At 47.6% G+C, this 24,249-nt stretch overlaps 1 protein-coding gene across 3 annotated transcripts in view; it reads right to left on the minus strand.

Annotated features, from left to right (window-relative positions):
- Positions 1 to 21,936, minus strand: part of LOC111145731 (TSC complex subunit 1) — a 47,360-nt gene extending 25,424 nt beyond the window's left edge. For all 3 annotated transcript variants that reach the window (XM_022500891.1, XM_022500890.1, XM_022500892.1), the window contains exons 1-6: positions 21,878 to 21,936; positions 11,545 to 11,607; positions 4,861 to 5,046; positions 3,592 to 3,695; positions 2,171 to 2,323; positions 92 to 236 (exon numbers count right to left, since the gene is read on the minus strand). In XM_022500891.1, the coding sequence (XP_022356599.1) occupies positions 92 to 236; positions 2,171 to 2,323; positions 3,592 to 3,695; positions 4,861 to 4,966 (508 nt within the window). In that variant the 5' untranslated portion in view covers positions 4,967 to 5,046; positions 11,545 to 11,607; positions 21,878 to 21,936. The remainder of the gene's footprint in view (positions 1 to 91; positions 237 to 2,170; positions 2,324 to 3,591; positions 3,696 to 4,860; positions 5,047 to 11,544; positions 11,608 to 21,877) is intronic.
- Between the last annotated feature and the right edge of the window lie 2,313 nt (positions 21,937 to 24,249).

Raw genomic sequence — 24,249 nt, forward strand, 5'->3', positions numbered from 1 at the left:
TACACGCCTTCCTTTACAGCTCATGACCTGTCGATCACGAGCGAAAGCATTCACTTGGCAGGGAACGACAGGTACGGAAGGACATCTTTACCTGGTTTCTTCAGGCACCACGACGAAAGACGGCCGAAAATATCAAAGAAATCATGAAGGTGCTGCTTCCCCGACTGTGGAATCATGGGCAGCATGGTGATCAGCACTAAGACACCTGTTGTGAGGACGATGACATCGGTATCCATCTGCAGAAGGAAAGGTCAGGCAGGGAGAGATGTCTGTCAGGCACAGCATCGGGATCAGCACACCAAGGTGCTGCTCTAAATTCCACAGGGGTCACAAATTATAGGTCCCCTCACAGACTCATGTCCCTACCCCTCATGTCTTAGGGGGAATGACATGGATCAGATTCGACTGTAATGAGTCTGCCAAGATCACTTCTGCTGCCCCCACACACACCTATTTGGGAGACAAACTTCACCTTGACCTGGGGACGCCCAAGTCCTCCAGCCGGGGGACACTCTGCCTATAGCACATGGACGGAAGCATGACGAGCTGCCTTCACCAGAACAAAGGAACACGACAGTTTCCGTTCATGCAACCAAATCTTCAAATACTTACTTACTTACTTTTTGTTAATCCTTTTAAAAAACACTACACAAGTAATGTAATATAGTATTTTTAAAGGATGACAACAGAAGTATAATTTAAGAAGAAATTAGCATAGCGCTAACAAGTCTCCTTAATTGCTCACCTTTATAGCAGCATTTACAGATCAGCAAATAAAAGAAGATACAGTGACCTCTGACCGTGTCTATAGTTTAAATATCAAGTCATATAACTTCAAGCTAATTGAAGATATTTAATACCCAACGGATAATGAATCAACTCGGCATAGCTACAGCGGCTCACCTGACCCATAATTAAATCATGAATGTTGGCCAAGTAACTGGAATTCAGATTTAAGATACAAAATATTAATCGGAAGATTACCATGCAGGCTAAGACTTCATTATTACTGTTAAAAAAGAAAAGGAAATCTAAGAGTCTGGAAATAAAGCCTTAAGTAGATTTCATTTTACGTTAAGCACTACGCCTTTTGTCACAGCCAACACCTGTCTAGGAAGAAGAACATAAAATACTGGTAGGAGAATCAAGAACACATAACCAGTTCCAGTACAAAACACTAACCCTAATTTGCTTATGGTAATACTCTAACGGATGGCTTGGGTAGCAGCCCACGAGGGGCTGCCGAAGCTTACCCTTTTGAAAAAGGGAAGTGTTCTACAAGCTGAACTGAACTGTGCGGCCTCAAGATGGAGTTATATTCTCACCAATCCACTCACTTAAAAAAAAAAGTTAAGTTGTTCCAATTTTTCTTGTTTTTTGTCAACATTCAGTCCCATGTTTTTAGGAAGCCCTAGCAACGTTACTCCCACCTCCGGGGGGAATGACACGGCGACCCCACTGCAGAGAGCAAAAATCAGTTTGCAGGGTGCTCTACCACACGACCCAAAGGTGCTGCCCACCGAGAACAAACACTACTGCATATTTTCATGTCTCTGTGAGGTAGAGGCAGTGAGTATTAGCCACATTGTCTCAGTCTATAGCTAGGAAACGAGTCTGGGAATTACAAGAGATTTAGCTAATAGCCTGGAGTATTTCAGCAAGGCACCGTCAAAACTAAAAACTCCAAAGTTCTATTCAGGTTTTGACTCGCTGTGTAGAAAAATACACTACATTTAGTGCGAAAGGCAGACTGCGACCCCGGAGGCCTTGCATTAACAAAACCTTAATTATGGCCGCAACCAGCACCTGCTCCTAAATGGTTAAATAGAGCGGGCAGCCACTTTTCCCCGAGCTAAAAGAGAATCCAGGCTTCCCCCAAAGAGAAACCAGATGTTTTAACGGAGGGAAGACGGGACGACGAGAGAGTCAAAGATGGTGGGAATAAGGTCACGTTGAACCGTATCTGCTTTGACAAAAGGCGCTCACCATCACCAGGGCGCGCGGAGAACGGACCGAGCCCCACCTCTAGACGATGTGCCAGTCGAGGAAAGCCAAACGCTGATTCTAAACTCTCAAAGTTCAAATCTAGCTCACTCGCTTTCAAGTTCCCCAGAGTTTCAGAAACGATACTCATAAAGGCATTTCGTTCAAACCCTTGCAAACATCGTACCTTGAGACATTTGAGTAAAGAAGGCAAAAGAGGTGCTTGGGAGAGTTTGTGCTTCCACGGTGGCTGCAGCCTGATGACGTGCCCCAACAGAGACAACGCGGGCAGCCGAGAGGCGGCTCTGCCCATGCACTCGTTCATTTTGTCCAAGAGGTGCTAAACATGTAAAAGAACAGGAGAAAGAGGTCTCAGTAAGGCTGGGGTGGGGGTGGGAAGAAATCTAGGGAAATGAGGGAAATCCTCATGCGAACGCAGTAGGGGACACCGACAGAGGTAGCTGTGACGTATGCCAGTCCCTTGAGTTGCCACGGATGGGAAGCAAAGGCCACAAAAGATCTTTAAAAATCACAGTGGCACACCAAACACCGCTAAGTTTTGCCAGAGAGAGGGCAGCAAGCTGGCAAGTCCTGAAAAAGATCCCATGACACACATGTGCAAGCTGGGGGGCGCCAGACTCCCTCACTCCTTATTAAAGTACAAATAAGCTACTTCTTCCAATGAGCGCTAGCCCCAAGCCTGTGGCAGGTTGGTGACGCTGTGAGGGGATCCAGCTGGAAACAGTTGCTTATGGTACCATAGCCCTATCTACATGGTTTGGCCCCAAATATAAACTGGGTAGTCTAGAAATTAAAATTCAACAGAACAAAATATACTGGAAAAGCACACAACGGCAGGGTCTTCAAATCCTGGTGAAGCCACTAGCATATAGAAACTCAACACGTGGGGCTCCTGGGTGGCTCAGTTGTTGGGCAACTGCCTTTGGCTCAGATCATGATCCCAGGGTCCTGGGATCAAATCCTGCATCGGGCTCCCTGCTCGGCGGGGCATCTGCTTCTCCCTCTCCCACTCCCCCTGCTTGTGTTCCCTCAATAACTCTCTCTCTCAAATAAAGAAATCTTCCAAAAAAAAAAAAAAAAAGAAAGAAACTCAACCCTTCACCGAAATGTGCAACAGCAATGCTTTGTGAGCTATTTTCCACCAACAAAAATAAACACTAAGGAGCCCTGCACGAGCCTGGTGCTGGTCAACAGGACTCCACAATTAGGCCCATTAGCTGTCTGGACCCACAGATTTTCCCACACAGATTAAGTCCAAAATCCTACTCAAAGCATGGTTTTAAAGATGGGCACCTTACGGGTCAAGCTGTCACTGTACAATGACAGGAATGGAATTATAGGATTTCTTGGAATAGCAAGAGCTTAAAACACCTCTGGAATACGTTTTATTCGTAAACTTCTCAGGACACATGGGTTCTGCCAATTATTTTTCTCTGCAGTTGCAATCTGGGAACAGGATCGTCTGTGGCACGGAGAGGCGGAAGGAGCACGCTCTCGACAGAATGCACGGGCCGGGGGGTGCACACAGAAGCCGTCGCACGGGCCAGGGCCGGACTGAGCAGCCCAGCCCTGATGTCCAGCGGTTACCTTGTCGTGAGGCTCTTGCAAGGTAGTCAGGATGTGCAATACCGGCTGAGAATTCGTTTCCAGGTAATAATCCACCAGGGTGTTGACGAGCATCGGACCACGGTCTGAACAGAGGAAAAGGGAAGAGTTATTTCCTTTAATATCCTCAACTCACCTCAAATGGCTGTCGGTCACGAAATCCAGAAAGTGTTTCTCAATGCTGCCCAAAGTTACGTGACATTCTATTTCTAGCCGTCCATCCACTGAGGTTTAACAATAGGATGATACCAGATTAACCCTCCTGAACATCCACAAAAGCACTGAAATGCTGTCTTCTCTTACTGATTGCCGTCTTTGATTATAAGACGGTAACCATGTCCGCGGATAAGGGTTCAGATGATGTGAAAGTACAGAAGACGAAAGTCCTCGCTACCGGCCTCTCTCAACCCACTCCTCAGAGACCAACATCCCTGAGACTGGTCCACGGGCTTTCCAGCCTTTTCCCGGAGAACCACACACGTGCACATGCGCACACAGAGCCCCCACGCCCACGAACACACAGGCTGAGCGCATGTCTTCTTCCGCTTAACAACATGCTGCAGACACTTCCCGTGTGGGCCCCTCTGACCTTCTTCAGTGTCCCCGTGGACCTGGGGCCTACAAGGCTCTGCTCGGCTGCTCGGCTCTACAAGACTCACTGAACCAGTCACTTACTGGTTTTCTCTAAACTTCACTCAAGGCTATAATGAAACACAGACTCTTGTCAGTGGGACACACGGTACATGCTTTTTAATGAATGGTGGGTACTCCAAAAAGGCTGAATACTGAGTTAGTCTCCTGCCAACAGCACCCATTTCTGTAATCAATAGTGGGTTTTTGTCAACCCCGTAAGCAAAGAAAGGTACTGTCAAAATTCCTGTCTCCCTGATTAAAGAGAGGTCACACATTTTACACCAGAAATCGCATACGTGATTTCCGCAGGGCATTTGCTTGAAAACACTTGGGTGGGGGAGCAAGGAAGGTGAGATGACACAAGAAGGCAGTGACTTTGAAGCTGGGCTATGGGTTCATTATGTGATTCTTACTTAATAAGTCTGTGTGTCTATTTGAATATTTCCATAATCAAAAGCTTAAAGCACACAGAGAGTGAACCCGGCAATAGCTGCTCTTTTCTCAGTGTTTTAGAAACTCTCCATAGAAGATGAAAACCAACATCAGGAGACTGTAGTCACCCCCGGGTCAGTCTCTTCTGATGCGCAGACGGGCGCGAACGGGCATGGCCCCGCTTACCAGAGCTGAGGTTCTCTTTAAAGACAGCTGTCACGTCATCGCGCACACTCAGCAAGGGGGAGTCCAGCATGGACAGGAGCTCCCCGATATTCGCTTGCTGGGCCATTGTCTTACACGACTGCGCCGCGCCGGGTCCGGGACGTGCACTAGCGACTCTGCGGGCTCTTCATTGGCGCCCCTACCAGACTGAGAAAAAGGAAGACACACAGTGGGACAAAATGGCCCCATTTCTCCCCAAAAAAAATTGCCTGCAAGACAAACCAGGGCATGAGTTCAATGCAGCGAAAAGCCTGTCGTCCAGAATTCTGCTGAGGAAAGAAGCCAGGGTGTGAGCATAATTCTACATCGGACACACTTGCGAAGAGGATATCTATGGAATGCACCCATTGGAGAGAGACGGGGACACCACCACCAGTCAGAACCGTCGCGGCAACCTAATGCCAGGACCACAGCACAGTTTTTTACTTTGATTCCTTCTTCTGACTCTGCCTTGGGTTTTGGCTAAGACTGTGTTTCCATCTCAAATCATCAGTCTAAAAACTAGAAGAGGGCACGTGGGTGGCTCAGTGGTAAACTGTCTTCAGCTCAGGTCACGATCCCAGGGGTCCTGGGACCAAGTCCTGCCTGGGGCTCCCTGCTCAGTGGGGAGTCTGCCTCTCCCTCTGCCTGCTGCTCCCCCTGCTTGTGCTCTTAATCTCTCTGTCAAATAAATGAATCTTTCAAAAAATAATCTTTCAAAAAATAAATAAATAAAAAGTAGATGAGCTATTTTCAGAGAAAGAACTAAAAACATACTATTTTCCTCTTGACACTCCCATCAATGCCTGGAAGCTGGTCGAGCTTGTTAGGTCACAAGACCTTACATCCGATACCTCATTTGAACCGGGGACCACATCTCGGCATTTCACACAAACTCCTCACCCCAGACATCAGTCACATTCAAATGCCACTGGTCACAGACAAGAGGCACAAAACGGGGCACAAGGGTAAACCTGTCCCATTCAAAGACTCCATTCCTGCTGGTGGTGGAGTCGCTGACTGATCTTTATACAAAAAAAGCAGCTCATTCTCCAATTGTCACTATCCATATTTACAATTATTTCTTTCTCTAAAGGTCTATTTTCAAAAACAAGCACAACCAAAGATCATTAAGAGATAGACCTGCACATCCTTCACAAACATCAGTGAATCCAGTCCTTACACCAGTATCACGGGGCTGGTTCTTTGGTCCCCACTTTATGGGGCGAGAAAGAGAAACGAAGCCATCTGCCGGGGGTTGCAAAGCTAGCAAGAGGCAGAACCAGAGAACTGAGATTTGAACCTAGATCTGCTCGACTGCAAAGCCCTGAGCCCTTCGACATCAAGCAAACTCGTGGTTTTGATCCTTGAAGCCATTCCGTGAGGTAAGCAGATAACCTCTTCTACAAATGACAATATGGAGAGTCGGAAAGGATAAATAACTTTGCCAAGGTCACCTGGTAAAGCAGCACTCAGATGGCTCAACTCCCAGGCCCAGGGCTGCGTCCGTCCTTGGTGGCCATGTTGCTTCCTCCGCGCTGCTCAGAGGGGCTGGGGTAGCAGCCCTCCAGCTCCAGGCTGGGCCCAGACCACCTGGGGTGCCTCTTAGAAATGCAGCGTCCCGGCCCATTCCAAACTGACCTTGGGGCTTAGGAACCTGCATTTTAACAAGCACCTAGGGAGGAAACATGCTAAAGAAAAAGCCCACTGAAGAGTTAAGCGCGTCCTGCAAGAGTGCCAAATTTAAGCACCAATGGCCCCAGAAACTGGTGAGTATTAACTCTTATCTATGCTCTTGTTTAATTACAACCCCCTGCAACAGCCACTGATTTTGCTGTCCGTGAATCTACATGCATTTCTGATAGCTAATCATGGCGTAAGAAGTTGCGGGCTCACACCTATGAATATAAATCTTACAGGTAAATCACGAAGGGCGTCCATTTCAAAGGACTTACAACTGGCAAGATTTTCTTATAAGAGTTCAGAGCTGAAAATAGACAGAAATTTCACCTTGTGAGTTGGATTAAATTAATTTTACGAGTGAAGAAAATACCAACCTGTCAGGATTTATTGTCCACGGAGAGAATTAAATGAGAGAACATACGCATACACTCAGCGCAAACAAAGACTCCGAGCAGGGCCCATAAAGTATCAGAAAGAAAACCAGTAAAATCTTGGGGCCACCGCTTTCAAGATGACTTTTTCACAGCATACTCATCTGGCTAGCCCTCACATTCCTTTCTTCTTCGGATAAATCACAAATGATTCTCAGGTTTAAAAGCATTTTCGTCCCTAAGTTTGGTTTTTGTTCCGGTAAAACTGCTACCTACCTAGTCTCAGTCTAGCGAGACTCTGAGTTTCTAGTTTGTGTATTCAGAAGGCAGTAACGTCGGAGCTGGTCCCCAAATCCAGGCAGCCCAGAACACGGGACAGGAGTTCTGTTCCAAACAAAGATGGCGCCATCCAGTCAACTGGACGGCCGCAGTCAGGGCTGCCCAGCTTGGGCCAGTGCGCTCGCTTGTCAGTTCGTAAATGTCATTTGAGGTGTCAAAGTCCGGCTTCTGGAGCCTGTTCCTTCCAGACACTTTACAGAAAGCAAAAATAAGGTTCCATCCTAAACCACATTGGTACATTTCTGGCAACAAGCTTTTCTCTTTGGTTCTAAAATTCTACCTTTCAACCACACTTTTTAATCCTCCCCAAAAATATAAATCTTGGGTTTCAGGTGAGGTTCCTCATGTAAGTGCCCCAAAGTTTAAGGATTCTGACATTCAAAGAGGTCCTCCCCAAGAGTTTAATCATGAGCTTTTAGAATCATTCCCATGAATGGAGTGTCTCTTCTTTTAAAACTCATTCAAGTATTTCTCGAGGGCTCCGTGCAGGGTGCTGAGAGGGAAGAGCGACTCAGCACGCACAATGGAGACCAGACGTGGGAGGAGGAAGGGGGCAGGGCTCAGGGGGTGCATTGAGGGGAGAGGGGGCCTGCTCAACCGGCACGTGGGGCTGGCGGGTGAGGCACACCCATGTTAGACACACCTTTCAGCCTGGGGAAGGTCGGCTGGGAAAAGTCACGTGAACGTGGAGACCACAGGCACGTGCAGCATCGACTTAAAGCTGCGAAAGCCTCTCTTCCATTCTGGAATAACCACGTACAGAACACAGGAGGCAAGAGAGGCCAAAAGTCAATACCCAGGTTAGTCCAGCTCCATACCGTACGTGCCAAAGCAGCATTCCTCTAGGTGAGCGTCGTCTTCAGTGGTCACATGTCACACGACAGTCTACAGATGACATCACTCGCATAGGGAGCCGTGACTTTCAACAGCCACTCCCACCCCAAAACCTGTCACTCTGCAGGTCTCCCGGATCTCAGGAAAACATACATCCATCAGTCTAAAGGAAACACTGCGGCGACATCCTCGACTTCCCAGCTCTCACCCTCTCCTCTGACCTGTCAGCAAACCCCCTGGTTTTGCTATCCCCTTCGTTGTGGGCCCAGTCCAAGCCCCAATACCTCCCATCCTGCTCCCCTACGATGTATCTGCCACCAAAACAGCACAAACACTGAAATATGGACATCAGAATCCATCCCTCTCCTGTTGAGAATCGTGCAATGGCTTTCCATGGAGGCACTAAGAGCCAAACCCCGTGAGTGGCCTAAAGGCTCCATGTGCTCTGAGCAGCTGTGAACGCCCCAGCCTCCGTCTGCTTCCTTCTGCGCCGCTCTGCCCCATCATCTCTCTGTGCTAGTCCCAGTGTCCCAAAAGCCAGGAAAACTGGTTCCTGCTCGAGGCCTCTGCCCTGGCACCTCTATCCCTGGAATGCCCTCTCCCAGATCCTTGCATGGCTGACTGTCTTTGCGGTCTCTGCTCAAAACATCACCGTCTCTCAGGTCTCTCCTGACCAACCAACCGAAAGCAACAGGGGCATGGATAGTGACCACCTTTGAACAAACCAAGTTTAAACTTTACAGCTGGTCATCAGATTCAACGGACCAGAATACTCAGTACGATCACAGCATGTGGGGAAAATAGGGATTCACCCAAGTTTGACTTGAGTCCCTACATCTGGCCAACAACTGGCTTTGGTCTTTAGAATGTCTGAAACTTGAACCGTCAACTGCCTGCTTCAGCAGCATTTCTAGCGTCCCTGAGTGTGTGTGATCAACAACGACACGTCGTTACCATGGTACCAAAACCGCGCAATGTCCGCAAGGTGCACAAGGCATGCGTTCAGAATTACTGTTAAGCATCCGAATGTTCACTTTTGAATAAAGGTAAACCGCTCTGGCTGTAACATCCAAGTTTTGTGTTTTATAAGTTGAAATTCTGTCAGTTTAAGTACAAATGCATACTGATGAAAAAAAATAAAAGCTCTTTTAGTTGATCAATGTGACTTTTTTGTTCAAAAACAATCCAGAACTTTCAAATGACTAAATATGTTAACTAGCAATACGAATATTAAAAATACCTTTACAAATAAGAGTAATCACTCTTTGTGCCAAATATCTATAAAAATTTTAATGACAGATGGTTAAGAGAAAATTATATTTTAATTCTAAATTTTATAGAATTATCTTGCAGCATTTATTACAAACAAAATAACCTTTTAAAACTGCATTTAACTTATAGTCTTAATTAGTCTTTCAAGAAAAAGTCATATTTGGAATATTTCCCATCTCATGAGGATGAATAAAAAATAAAATGTCAATTTTATGACATGAAAAAACCCAAAATCACAGTCAGCAACATCCACGATAAATCATCTTCGAGCCAAGCGTAAAGAATATAAAGAAAACAATGTTAGTAAAAAACTGAAATCCTCCAAACACATTTTGCAGTCACTAATCAAATTTCTAAACAGACCTTACAAAAATGCCTTAGGAAGACAAGATCTTGTAGTTTTCTGTCTGTGAAGGCTAAGAATATAAACAAAAAGCTTATCAGGGACGCCTGGGTGGCTCAGTTGGTTAAGCAGCTGCCTTCGGCTCAGGTCATGATCCCAGCATCCTGGGATCGAGTCCCACATCGGGCTCCTTGCTCGTCAGGGAGCCTGCTTCTCCCTCTGCCTCTGCCTGCCATTCTGTCTGCCTGTGCTCACTCTCTCTCCCTCTCTCTCTCTCTGACAAATAAATAAATAAAATCTTTAAAAAAAAAAAAAAAAAAAAAAAAAAAGCTTATAAACATGATGGCCACAGGCTGTCAACAATTATTAGCAGCTCGGGGCGCCTGGGTGGCTCAGTGGGTTAAAGCCTCTGCCTTCGGCTCAGGTCATGATCCCAGGGTCCTGGGATCGAGTCCCGCATCGGGCTCTCTGCTCCGCGGGGAGCCTGCTTCCTCCTCTCTCTCTCTGCCTACTTGTGATCTCTGTCTGTCAAATAAATAAAATATTTAAAAAAAAAATTACTAGCAGCTAAAGACGAAGGATCCATGAGGCTGACCCAACCTCTGAATCCCAGATACAGGTTCCCTCTAGAAAACAACCTGCCAGAAACTTCCCTGAATTACACCCCGCTCTGTCCATGAAGGCTAGCGACGGGACCGCGCGCAGCAGCTGGAGATGAGCGTCCGCTCAGCATCACACGTGACACGGTGACCACAGGAGCAATCTGGCTGCGAGTCCTAACAAAGTCACTTGCCTACAGTAAAACTCCGAACTTTACAAGTCTAGCTACTGAAATGTCACCCAGTCGCAGTACTGAAAAATGTGGAGTAAATCTGAGGTTTACGATGTGTGTTACTCAGCTGGGGCTCAATGACAGGAACACAACCACTTAACGCTGGGTTCAAGTCCACATTCCGCGGACCTCCAGAGAAGGGACAGTGGAAGTACACACAGAAATGCTGGAAATGAAAAGTCACACTGAGAAAGCTCTGCCTCCTTGTGCGAGAACGCTGCTCGGCCTTCATATCCACAAAAGCCTCGTTATTTATGAAGGATATAGGCTGGGACCCTGAGAATCCTCCAGTCCCTAGAAACTGTCACAGCGTTATCATTCATCCCAAACGCTAATGAGGACAATTAATAAACAAAACCAGGTGAAGGCGTAAATGCGAATTCCCAGCTCCGGGCTCCTCAGCCCAGGATGTCCGTAAGAACCGCATTTACGGAACCCCGAAGCACAGGCCCCGCTCCAGAGCAGGTTAAGGGGTGCGGTCGAGAGAGCACAGGTGGAATTTGCACAGAAATCCAGGGGGATCTGCACAGCCGGGGCTGAGCGCCTCTGCACTAGGCAAATGATTTGCTCCAACACAAAGTCTTCGATTTCGTTTAGGGTGAAAACCAAAGCTCACTGCTGGACGGAACTGGTCTGAGTCACAGGTCCGCCAAGGGCAGCTACACCACCTTGGGAAACTCAGCCAACATCTCAGCCCCATCCCTCATCTGTAAAATGGGGCTACACCACAAGTGTCGCTGTGAAAAAGAAAATGAGTAACACATGCAAGGAAAGCGCTCAACAGTGTCTGCCACTGAACGAGCACTTAATAAACCCTGGGTCATTTGACAAAGTACTTCATGCCACGGAAGGACCAGTTCCTAGCAAGTAGCTAAAACCAGAACTGTTAAATCCTGAGTGCAAACACACACACACACACACCCCTGCACAACTGTACAGGCGAGCAATTCCCTTCTATCCTCTCCCACCACTGCACCGAGTTTATACCTTACCTGTTCTGGGGACAATCGGTGCTTCGGTTTCCAGCGCTGTCAACCTGGTGTCTTTCATGGTCACTGAAGGGAAAAAACACATGTAATGTACACAATAATCTTACAATGAAGTGAAATCCCAGAGGCACCCCAAGGGAGTTTAGGGTTCACCTGGCTCGACCTCCTTCCTGCTGCAGCCCTGACAGGTGGCCGGCCAGTTTCTACCGGAATGCACACTTACAACAGTGGGCGCACGTGCCTCTCTCTGTCTACATTTCTGAACAGCTGGTTGCTGGAAAATTCTTTATATTGTGCTGAACTTGTAATCTCTGCCTTTTGTTAGCTGTTTACTGGAGCTATAAACAAATGGGCAGGATGGGCTCTCGAGTCCTAGAGTTCCAAGGTACAATCCCAGCTCTGCCACGTATTAGCTAGGCCACTTCTGGCAGTTTCCCTCAGGTGCCTAACGTCTGACCTTGTTACTTCATCTGGAAAGCGAGAAGAATAGCGGCCTCTACCTCAGAAGGCCATGTGGGGTTACACAAGACGATGCCTCCGGGAGCCCTGGCATAGCACGGGGCACGGAGTCATCACCCAAGCGGCCCCGAGCGCAGGAACAGTGCCCGGTGCAAAGCACTTAGTGGGCTTCCCTCTGGTCGCCACCCCCATGCTCCCCTCCCTCCCTACAGCCCCGCCCCTCTCGCCTACCCACTCCCAAGCTAAGCGTTCACCCCTACAATCTCAGCTTAAACATTTGCTCCATCGTGCCTGGGTGGCTCAGTCGGCTGAGCATGCGACTCTAGGCTTCGGCTCAGGCCGCGATCTCAGGGTCGTGAGATCGAGCCCCAAGTAAGGCTCCGTGCTCAGGGGTTGTCTGCTGGAGACTGTCTCCCTCTGCTCTTCCTCCCACTCACACGTGGGCGGGCACATACACTCTCTCATTGTCTCTCAAATAAATATATCTTTAAAAATATATATTTTTTGCCCCATCAGAGAAGGCTTTACTTCCCTCCACTCCCATGCCCCAGACTAGGTCAGGTCCCCTGTCTTATTTGCTTAGCAGCCTATACTTCTTTGTGTCACTTACCACAAGCCAATTAAATAAGCATAATTAGTTACTGAACATGTCTCCCTCACTGGAACAGCAGCTACGCCCGGGGAGAGAGAGCAGCTCAGTCAGTGCGGCAGATCTAGCAGCCGCCACGGTGTCTGACTGCACGGAAGCCGTTACAGTAGTTCTTAAGTAAACGTATGAGGCTGAATCCTGGCCTTCAAAACAGCACGACCTTCATCTGATCCCTCCACAGGACAAGCACAAAATATTTATGGACAGCTATCATTTCTCTCCCCTCTTCCTCTCTTTACCGTATTTCCTGTCTAAATGATCTCCTATTAATTAAGCATGTTATATACATCTCTACAAATACGTTCCAATTCGCCTTTAAAATGTGAGCCATTCAGGCTATTTTTAGGGACGGTCTGGCCACGAGATGGTAAGTTCCACGAGGACAGGAACCATCTGTTTGGTCCCCCAGTGGACACCCCAGGCCTACTGCAGCATGTGGCACTCGAGAGGCAAAGACATGGCTCGTGGTCCAGCAAAGGTTTCAGCAAGGTCTCTGGTCGCCGATCCAGGGTGGGAGGCAGAGGACGGAAGCTGAGCCTCGGCCGCTGCGTCAGTCCAGCGAGTGAGCACGGGCAAGCCTGCCGACAAGCCCTTCACTACACTACGATGCTCGAAGCCCAGCTCGAGGACGGAACAACTCTCTCACTGTCAAAATCTCGTGCCCCAGACGACAGGTAATCACATCTCCCTGGGGAGCACACTCTGGGCATTAAACAGCATCGGGTCTTGGCGGCATACTCCAACTTTCCGTCCGCTGCTGGGAGGCAAAGGGCCAGCCGGACCATTCAGACAGGGAGTGCCTGCCTCGCCAGTCAGTCAAACAAAGAACGAGAGGCGCCTGGGCGGCTCCGTGGGCTGAGCCTCTGCCTTCGGCTTGGGTCATGGTCCCGGGGTCCTGGGATCGAGCCCCACAGCATCAGGCTCTCTGCTCAGCGGGGAGCCTGCTTCCTCCTCTCTCTCTCTGCCTGCCTCTCTGCCTACTTGTGATCTCTATCAAATAAATAAATAAAATCTTAAAAAAAAAAAAAAGAAGAAGAAGAAGAAAGAAAAGAGAAGAACTAGAATTACAACACAGATGCCTCTGTTATCCAGGACCTCAACATCAGCTGTCGGTCCAACAGGTCACACAGTCTTTCTGCTACAATTCATCCTAGTTGGGTTTTTTACCTGAAAAGGAACATCCAAGGCAAGGCTAACGCTGGGACATACGCGAGAGGAGCTCTTGCAGCCGCCCAGCCAAGACCGCTGTGCTAGACAAAGGGACTGGCCCAGGAAATCAGAACTTTTGTTGTCCAATGCTCAACATTAAGACTTCTTAAATTCTTTATCGCTAGGCCAAAAAATGGTTAATGGTAATAAACTGTCATCAGTCTAAGGCTGGCTTGTCAAAGGCTACTTGCATTATTTATATTTTTAATTATTTATTTACTTATTCATTTATATTTAGATCCTGCCCTATGGAGTACTACTAGCTAAAATCACTCTGGTCAGTCAAGTGAGATATGACCTTGAACTTCTGACAGGAAGCGAGGAATGAAGAAGGCCCTCCTCCAGGATGTGTGCCCCTAAGGGGCGTGGCAGAGAGCACCTATCACAGCCTAACAGGATCACGCCACACTCTTTTCTTTAAGAGCCAAATTAAAGAAGAAACATACCCCCCAGATCTAGATTTTTCCTCTTTCATATCTGACCCAAAAGCTGTGTTCTCACCTAAAATTGACAGTGTGATGGTACTTCCTACGAGCAGCTTTTCTGAATAAATTAATAAATAAATAAATGGTGGGTAGGTTTGAAGAAGAAGAGGGTTCTGTGCTATTAGTAATTTGAGGTTAAAGAGCACAGGTCAGAGCACCTGGAAGGCTCAGCTGGTTAAGCATCTGCCTTCGGCTCAGGTCATGATCCTGGAGTTCCGGAATTGAGTCCCACATCGGGCTCCCTGCTCGGCAGGGAGTCTGTTTCTCCCTCTGACCTGTTGCATTTCATGATCTCTCTCTCTCTCTCTCTCTCTCTCTCTCTCAAATAAATAAATAAATAAATCTTAAAAAACAACAACAAAAAGCACAGGTCAATTTGTTTTCATAGTTCACCTTAATTTGATTCTTAAGGTGTTTGCAGATAGATGGCTTATATACGTAGGATTACACACGAACTTAACACGGACAGCTTCACAGCCACGGACAGTTGTCACTGGCAGGACCCATACACATGTTTTCACATCTCTCTGCGCTAGGCCAGATGCAGTACAAGCCGTGAGAGGGCTAAGAGCTATCTACCTCTTTATGAAACACTAGTGGCAGGCGCAGAAAATGCTCTTACAAAGTATTTTATCTGAATATCAGCTGCACGTCCAGACTTTTGGAAGGCCAGTACTGTGTGTGGCCTTCTGTCCTAGGACTCCCTGGAACTGTACACCACATGGCCTGAGGTTTTACGCACAGCTGTCTACAACAAATAAAGGCAGGCAGATGCCCTTCGCCATACCTGCTGTCTCTACTCGGGTTTTTCATCTATAAATTCGAAGACAATTCAGATAAGGTTCAGGCACAGACTATTTCAGTATCAAGTACAGGACAGGAGGAACAGAACCATCCCACCATTATGTTAATAACAAAGATAACAGTAATAATCATACACTAGGACACTATTGTGTTCAGCTCCCGCTCAGGAACAGACTCAGGTGATTTCTTAGGACAATATTCTTTTTTTTTAATTTTTTTTTTTTAAGATTTTTATTTATTTGACAGACAGATCACAAGTAGGCAGAGAGGCAGGCAGAGAGAGAGAGCAGGAGGAGGCAGGCTCCCTGCCAAGCAGAGAGCCCGATGTGAGGCTCGATCCCAGGACCCTGGGATCATGACCCGAGCCGAAGGCAGAGGCCCTAACCACTGAGCCACCCAGGCGCCCCTCTTAGGACAATAGTCTATCAAGTGAACCAAGCCACCTTCAGCACAAAAGCATCCAAAAAGGATAAGATACTAGCTCCGATTCCCTCTTCCCACAGACACACAGAAGGAGAAGCGGGTAGGAAACACTACTTTGTATGTCAGAGGGAAGCAGCTGATGGCAAACCCTGCCAAAACGTGTAGTCGTGGGGGACTTCCACGGTCTCGCAGCTGCAGGTCTCTCAAGGTCACACCAGCTGGGGCAGGGGAGCTCCAGATTTGCCATTCAGAATTTTTTGCCATCAGGGACCTTGAAGGACAACTCGCTGAAGCTTATACCCTATTTCGAAGGTGAATCTTGTCAAACCTGCCTGCAGGGACAGAGCTTGATTTCAGTAAGATACCGCTCTTCTATGTGTTTCTTTAGCCTGAACAAAATTATTTACCGAGAAAATAAGGTCAGACAGATACCATGTATGCTTCAAAGAGTCACTCTACAAGCTTCCCCTAAAAGAAATCTGAGCAAACTGTTAAGATTTCTTTAAGTTTCAGGTTCATGGAACTAAAATAGAAATACTGTGGGGAATAAGGGCACAGGGTTTGACTGACGGTCTAGGACAGTGGTTCCAAAAGCAGTCCTTGCACCAGCAACAGCAGCATCACCTGAGGATTTTTAGAAATGCACTTGGACCCGAATCACACCTCTGAGTCAGAACCTCTGGGGGTGGGGTCTTCTGGTTCATTCTGATGCCCACTAAAGGCTGAGAGCCACTGGTCCAGGAAGAAAAAGGATGATGCCAAGAAACACCAAAAACATATATTTAATAAATAATTTTATAAATACTCTGAGGTTCACAAGGGAAAAAAATACAGTGCATAAACCTTGGAAAAAAGCCCAGTGGAATTCTGCCAGGTGCTAAAGGTACCAACACAGACTGAACACCAGGCCTGACAAGCTTTTAGCAAGTTCCACACCTGAGATCCCCACTTCTGATTTTTTTAAATGTGGCATTTAAGGTTGAATTCCCAGGGAAGTGTAAAGAACCTTTCAATATAAAAATTTAACAAGAGGATTTATAATACAAACAGCACACAGGTCCACCTTTAAAAGGCTTGGGTCTTTCCTACATACCGTTTTTGTTTTTTTTTTTTTAATTGTTTTTAATAAAGCCCAAGTCCATTTTTTTTTTTTTAAGATTTTATTTATTTGACAGAGAGAGATCACAAATGGTCAGAGAGGCAAGCAGAGAGAGAGAGAGAGGAGGAAGCAGGCTCCCTGCAGAGCAGAGAACCCGATGCGGGACTCGATCCCAAAACCCTGAAATCATGACCTGAGCCGAAGGCAGAGGCTTAACCACTGAGCCACCCAGGTGCCCCCCCCCCAAGTCCATTTTTAAGAGGAGCAATCTATCTAGAATAATCAGTTGGGGGGGCGCCTGGGTGGCTCAGTGGGTTACAGCCTCTGCCTTCGGCCCGGTATTGGTCCCGGGGTCCTGGGATTGAGCCCCGCATCAGGCTCTCTGCTCAGCAGGGAGCCTGCTTCCCTTCCTCTCTCTCTGCCTGCCTCTCTGCCTAGTTGTGATCTCTGTCAAATAAATAAATAAAATCTTTAAAAAAAAAAAAAAAAAGAAGAAGAAGAAGAAGAAGAATCAGTTGGGCTGCAGGCTGGGTCCATAAAGTTCCTGAATGAGTCTGTACGAACTGTTTGATAGTAATGGGATAGGAAGGGATACTTGGTTCAAGGCTTCCCACGGATTTTCAGAGGGGAACTGAGGCCCCCCAAACGTTAAGAACCACTGACCTATGAATCAGTTTATAAGATTAGCAGTTCATGTCGTTTATCAACGTGAAAGATGAAATGTTTGGGGTCTGAAGTCAACCAAGAGGGTTCAAATCCCAGCTCAGAAGGTGAGTAAGTGACCTTAGGCCTGTTTCTTCATCTCCCTATCCTATCCTACCTCTTAAGGCTGTGGGGAGACTTCAAGGGCATCAAGCATGTCAAATGCTTAGCACCGTACTAGCCACAAGTACTCACCAAATAAAAAGGCTTATAACAATATTGCTACTGAACAAAATGTATTGCTGGGTCCATAAGGCTTAGCAGTCTCTCCATGTAACAACTTGTATGTGAAACATTGATAAAACTGTTCCAGAACTTAAAATGGATACACTTTACATTTGCTACTGTGCTCGGTGAACCACTCAAAGTAGCACAGGTCTTACCGAATGCATGCAGACTTTAAGGTCACTACATCTGTTCTTCCTTATCACTCCCTACTGGGCTTTCCATCACCAATAGAAAGACAAAATTGTCCCTTGTTACTCAAATACTTCATGGTGTCTTTACTTTAGAAAGTGATCTCTGAGTTCTAGGCCAGTAACTACCATGCCTTGTTTTGTATCAAAGCTAGGTTTTTAATGCACTTTACTCATTAGATGACATTCTGATTCATTCATCTGTTACCTTTTGCTACTTCCCTGGAAAGAACAAAAGTTAGCACTGCACAAGGGACAAGAAGAAACTAGCAAGGTCCTAACATCATATACCTTTTTTATATAAAAAGCAGTATTCAGGGGCGCCTGGGTGGCTCAGTGGGTTAAAGCCTCTGCCTTCGGCTCGGGTCATGATCTCAGGGTCCTGGGATCGAGCCCCGCATCGGGCTCTCTGCTCTGCGAGGAGCCTGCTTCCCTCTCTCTCTGCCTGCCTCTCTGCGTACTTGTGATCTCTGTCTGTCAAATAAATAAATAAAATCTTAAAAAAAAAAAAAAAAAAACACAGTATTCACCATTGGGGGGGGCTCTTTTTTGATTTACCCCCTCAAAAAAACCCCACACATAGACATTAGGTATTAAATGATTAATTTCTTGGGGCACCTGGGTGGCTCAGTGGGTTTAAACCTCTGCCTTCGGCTCGGGTCATGATCCCAGAGTCCTGGGATCGAGCCCTGCATCGGGCTCTCTGCTCAGCAGGGAGCCTGCTTCCTCCTCTCTCTCTGCCTGCCTCTCTGCCTACTTGTCATTTCTGTCTGTCAAATAAATAAATTTTTAAAAAATGATTAATTTCTTGTAACTATAGGCTTAAAAAGTAAATCAGAGAAAGAAGAAAAACTGCTGAGAGGAAACCTCTTTCAGACCAATTTAAATGGCGAAAAATTAGTATTGTCATGCAAACTAAATTATACTAAGCACTGAGGGAAAAAACTCAAATGTGCATGTATGCTAATTATACACACTTTTTTTTTTAAAGCAAACAGCTACAGGTTTGAATGTTATTGAGTACATTTTGCTTTCATGCTTAATTTCACCTACTTATATGACAAACAAAATTAATCTCCCAAAGAGAGACTTATAATATAATGAACTTACAGGGAATTACCTTTTAAAAAAATCATGTGATATAAAGGAAAGGACAAATAAGTCATCACTCAACGGGTCAGGCTAAGAGTCACCAATTTGCTTAGTTATTATAAACCCATTAACACTTGGATTCAATTTACTCAGAATGTTTAGCTGAAGCCGCAGGAGGACTTGAAATCCCAGAAATTTATCAGAAATCGTCTAATTCACAATTCAACTCTCTTACCTCAAAGATGAAGAAACTGAAACTCAGAAAACTTCAATGGCTTTTGAAAAGTCAAAAGCTATTTGATTTTTAGGAAAAGCTTAAAATGGTTGATGTGTTGCTGTTTCGGGTTCATTTGCATCCAAGAGTGTACAATTAATTCCAGGAAAAGCTAATTTTAGTCGGCTATGGCTCTGGAACCGGGAAAAGAACATCCCTGTACCCTAACAAATGGTGAAAGAAGACAGAGCTACAAGATCAAGTCAGCTGTAATTCAGAGCCCAAAACTCACCCACCACTACCCACACCAGAGTTTAGAAACTATTTTAGGAAATGTCTCTGCAATACATTATACATTAAAGGAAAAATAGCCAAATTGATACTTGAAACCACTGGTCTTCAACTTCTGGTGTACATGAGAATCACCTATGACTTCTTCCAAAATATATTTCCAGGGTATCCTTGAAGACCAAATATGTAGGGTCACCTACTACGAAGCCAGACATCTGTGCATGAAGGTTCTGGTGAACATTACTGCTTTGAGATCTCTTGTTCCCCGCATTTTCATTATTCGGTAAACACTACATAGACAGGTATGTGTCTGATTTGTCCTAGTAAGACTCCTCAGTTTCAGCTCACAACTGAAACCAAGCATGCACAAAAGGCATCAGGTTACACCGCAACAGCAGCAGTCCAGGATATCTTTGCTCTTAGCCCAGGGAGGGAGAGTACAACTGAGTCACAGGACTTGACACACTCCAGCTTAACCGAGATAAGTGAGAAAGCTGTAGCCGCCTAAGAATTGAACTAGGAATTTAGAAACATACCAAGTCTTTATGACACCAGGAAATGCATGAAGTGAAGCAAGCTTACATCATCTACCCTTCCAGGCACGTGATGCAAGAGCATTTTGGATAAGATATTAACTTTAGTAAGAGGATATTTTCATTTTACATCTTCTATAAATAGCCCTTAAGTTTACACCAGGTGATTGGAGGAAGATTCTGCAGCTCCCCAGGGCAATAGCGAAGAATGTTTCAGTGTTTCTGAGGAGCCTCATTTGCCTGATGCATGACTGTTACAGGGACATTTCCCTGCACAACCTTAAATCAGCTTTCGTATTTGCATATTCCAGGTTTACTCAGGAATGTTCAACTTAAGAATCACAGGTGGTTGTTCAGTAAATCAAGGGCTCCCGGAAGATTCGGTTTTATGATGCTTCCTGAAATTTACAGCTCCACTTTGCCAGCATGTTTGAATTCAGATGACTCCAAGTTGATCCCAAAATTATAAATCAAAGTATCTCAGAAGAGTATTATTCTATTTTAGTACTTTTACAGCTTACTCTGTGTAAAGTGAAGTGCTATTTCTATGCTTTCCATAAAAAAACCCAGCAAGGATTTTAGTGGGCCTTCTTTCTGCAGTAAACGCATCAGTTTTACAAAAACATCAAACACTTGCCAGCCTAATTTAGACTAACATATTTACAAGCACAACACTGCGATCCCAAACAAGGCTAGAGTGTACATGCACCTACAGCTATATACCTATACAGCTAAGGTATAGAAGCTGATGTACCCCTCTTCAAAATTACACACACACACACACACACACACACACGCACGCACGCGCACAGGCACTTGTGCACAAACTCTGGCCAACTGATTAACAGAATGACAGGCTGGCTTTGGTCAAATAACAGATAAATGAGAGTATAAACAGATGAATGTGAGTGTAAATCATGACAGGCGCACCGTCTTGGAACCCTCAGCATAGCCCCAGACCCCAATTCCAGCCCTGGCTCAGATAAACGCAGGGGTGTGACCTTGGGCAAGTAACCCTAATCTCTCTGGGCCTCAGTTTCTTGACCAGGGAAATGGAGGTGTTAACAGTGGCTGCCTCTTCCCTTTGTCGCAAGCACTAAAGGAGATGATGACTGCAAAGCGCTTCCCAATGAGTACTCCAGACACGGAGCTGTTGCTATTAGGGGGGCCGCGCCCCCTCCCGAGCAGTCCCACCCCCAAATCCAAAACACACGAAGCCAAACTCTTCAACAGGAAACACAAAGAGCTTTAACTCTACAAGCTCTCCCGGACTGCGGGCTCTTCATCTCCAGTTCCTCAAATGAATGAATGAGCGTCTAGGAGTGGCTCTGCAAACAGCTGTCTCTTGAGGCTCCCCTCTGCTGACTTTAAGGTAACTGTCTTTCACCAGCAATTAAACACCCACAAGCGCACCCGGAGAGAGGCCCCTAGTCCTGCCAGTTTCAGCGGGGACACCGAGTGCAGGCGAGTCTCCGATGCCCACAGGCAGCCTCCATTCATTCTCCTCCCCACCCCTGACCCCTCTCCTGAAGCCCCAGAACCAGCCGCCCTCCCCCCATCGGCCCTTACCCTCCGGACAAGGGTCCCTCCCCTGCCCCCCGCACCCCGCGAGAACCTGTCACCCCACCAAGTGAGGGGCTGGCGAAGGGGCCCACCTCACCCCTGCCCTCGGCACGGCGCCCCGGGGGTGCAGCCGTCCCCTCCGCCGCCGAGGAGGGGCGAAGTGCGGGCCCGGCCCGCCTCTCCTCCGCAGGGACTCGCCAGCTCTGCGGGGCCCCGCCAGAGATAGCGCGTAATAAGAGGGAGGGGAAAGCTCTCCGAACACCCCTTCCCGGGGTTCCCTCGCCAGCAAGGGAGCCCCTTGCCCCAGCCCCTCGGGGCCTCCCAGACCGGGGTCATGGTGCCAGGGCTGCCCCGAGAAGCCCCCATGAAAAGAAGGGGGAGACACCCCCATACTCACCCACCGTCTCCTCCCCCTCAGCTGTTTACCTCACAGTTCCTCCAGCCTACAGGGCGCCGCCATCTTGGACGTACAGCACCTCCCCCCGTCGTGAAATGTCCACGGCCGCTGCAGCCTCCGCCACGAAAAAGAGTTCCCAGTTGGGTCTCGCCTGCCTCTCGACTCCAGTGACAGATGACCGCAGCCGGCAGCCCCGTTGGACGGAAGAGGCCGTCCTGTTCATTACTGATAATGCGGGTCAGTCGAGAAAGGACCCAGGAGAGTTTGGAAGGCAGGGGGGCGGGGACGGGCGGAGGGATCCCGAAAGGAGGCCGCTGAGAGATCTTGTGACTCCGAAGGAGGCGAAAAGAAGGGCCGGCGCGGCGGGAGGAGCCACGCGAGGGAGCGAGGGGCGGGGCGAAGGTCACGTGCCAGGCCCGGCGGGAGGGGCCGTGCAAGAGGCGTAAACAAGGTGGCGGGGCTGGGTGTGGTTGGGGTGCCTGCTGCCTCCTTGTCCCGCGCGGTTCCTGCCCTTGCAGACCCGGGCGCCCCCCTGGGGTCTCTCTCTGCCCCGCCGCAGAGATGCGAGCCTGTTTCCCAAAGAGCCACTGGGGCCCGCGTGGGTGAAGGGTCCGCCTTGGAGCTTTGGAAGAGTGGCAGCTCGCCCAGGCAAGGAGGGAAAACAACACCGGGGCAGCTTCTTTCCTTTGCAGAATATTTGCGGGAACCCGCCTTGCTAACACTACAACGTGGTCACCACAGCTGTGGGAAAGAACTACCCCGTTCAGAGCAGACAGTTTTAAAATAAACAGCCTTAATTCCGTTCCTTCTACTTAGCTATGTGAACCTAACAAGTCCGGAAGCCCTCAGCCTCAGCTTCTTCTTCTGTAAAATGGGCCGATAGCCTTCCTGAAGTAAGGATTCGAGTCCCGCGCACAGGAAATGCTCAACAGGTGCTGTTCTTCGTCAGAGGCGAGCGCGGTAAGCGCTCTGACCGATACAAACAGAGTGAGAGAGCAGAGGGAGAGATGAGTCTAAGGTGGGTTTTGAAAGGTTTTTTGAAGGAATGGGCATCTGCTGGAGTTTTCAAGGAAAGATAGGTTTCTGTGACATGGAAATGGAGAGGGAAGGAAAGGAGTTGGAAGGAAAAGGGCATTTCAGGCCAAAAGCACCAAGGAATCAAGAGCCTGGAGGCAGCAAATGCTGGGTGACTTAGGGGATGGCAGGTTTTGTCATGGGAACGAGTTGGGTCACAATGCAAGTCAGCCTGTGATTTTAGGGGCCAGGTGCCAGACACCACAGTGGGTGCTGTCAGAATTCCAAGGGGCCTAGCAGGGTCCTGAGTAGGGCGGCTGCTAGCTTATATGGCAGCGCCTTTGTGAGAATTAGAGACACCCCTTCTGGGCCCACAGTTCATGTGAGCAGAGCCCAGGATGCATTTCAGCTCCTACCCTCCCACTCCTAACCCTCCTGGAGGCCCTTGTACAGTGCACAACCTTTATAACCATGCTGACTTACAGGGGAGATAGGCATTGAGCTGGGGATTCATCCAGTCTAACGTGGTGAAGGAGGCCTTGGGGGCAAAGCCAAGGGTTCTTGATTCAAATTTGAATGTAGGTTTCTGCCACTGTACCAACTAAGTTAGCGTTAGTTTTCCTCGTCCACAGCATGGAGAATAATAATGACTGCCTAGTTGGGATTTGAGGCTGAATCAGTGAGACATGAAGACATAACTAGGGTAAAACCTGCTTCAATACATGTTACTTTTGTTCCTGTGTTCATTGCGCTCGTGGCCAGCATCCATCACTCCCAGGACCGGGTCCACCAAATGCTAAATTCTGTGTAGCCACCGGAGCACAATCAGCTTGGGGTCCAGAGATAAAAAGGTTGGGGGAGATTGGGAAGGATCTGATTTCTCCCAGTTCCGCCAGTCCACAAACCATTTTACAGGAATGGACTCCTGCCTTTGTATTCATACCAGGGCAAGGACGCAAGTACATTTGGAGATTTCTGAGTCTGGTGATTAGAGTGCTCAGGTTAGGGGTGGAGTCGGGGGGCCAGGCACTGCTCCAGAGCTCTGACCCAGGAACCTCCCTCCCTACCCCCAGTTTTCCTTGGCTCTCTGACCTCATCCTGCTGGAATGTTCTCCATGGAAGGGAGCAGTGATCCATGGAGCTCATCAACTGCTGGCCCTCAAGGGGGCCCTAACCACATTCTTACTGTTTATACAGTGTCTGGAAGAAGAATGGTAATTGTTCTCTCAATATGGACCACCAGGGGTTTGAGAGAAGAGGCCAGAGAGAACAGGCAGAGGCAGTCCGGCCACCATCCCTTGCCACTCTCAGTTTGGGCTGCCTGGATATTTTCTCTTTCTCTGGGATTAAGTTTTGTC

Source organism: Enhydra lutris, unplaced genomic scaffold (assembly GCF_002288905.1).
Source record: "Enhydra lutris kenyoni isolate GAN:26980312 unplaced genomic scaffold, ASM228890v2 scaffoldscaffold13, whole genome shotgun sequence".
NCBI lineage: Eukaryota > Metazoa > Chordata > Mammalia > Carnivora > Mustelidae > Enhydra > Enhydra lutris.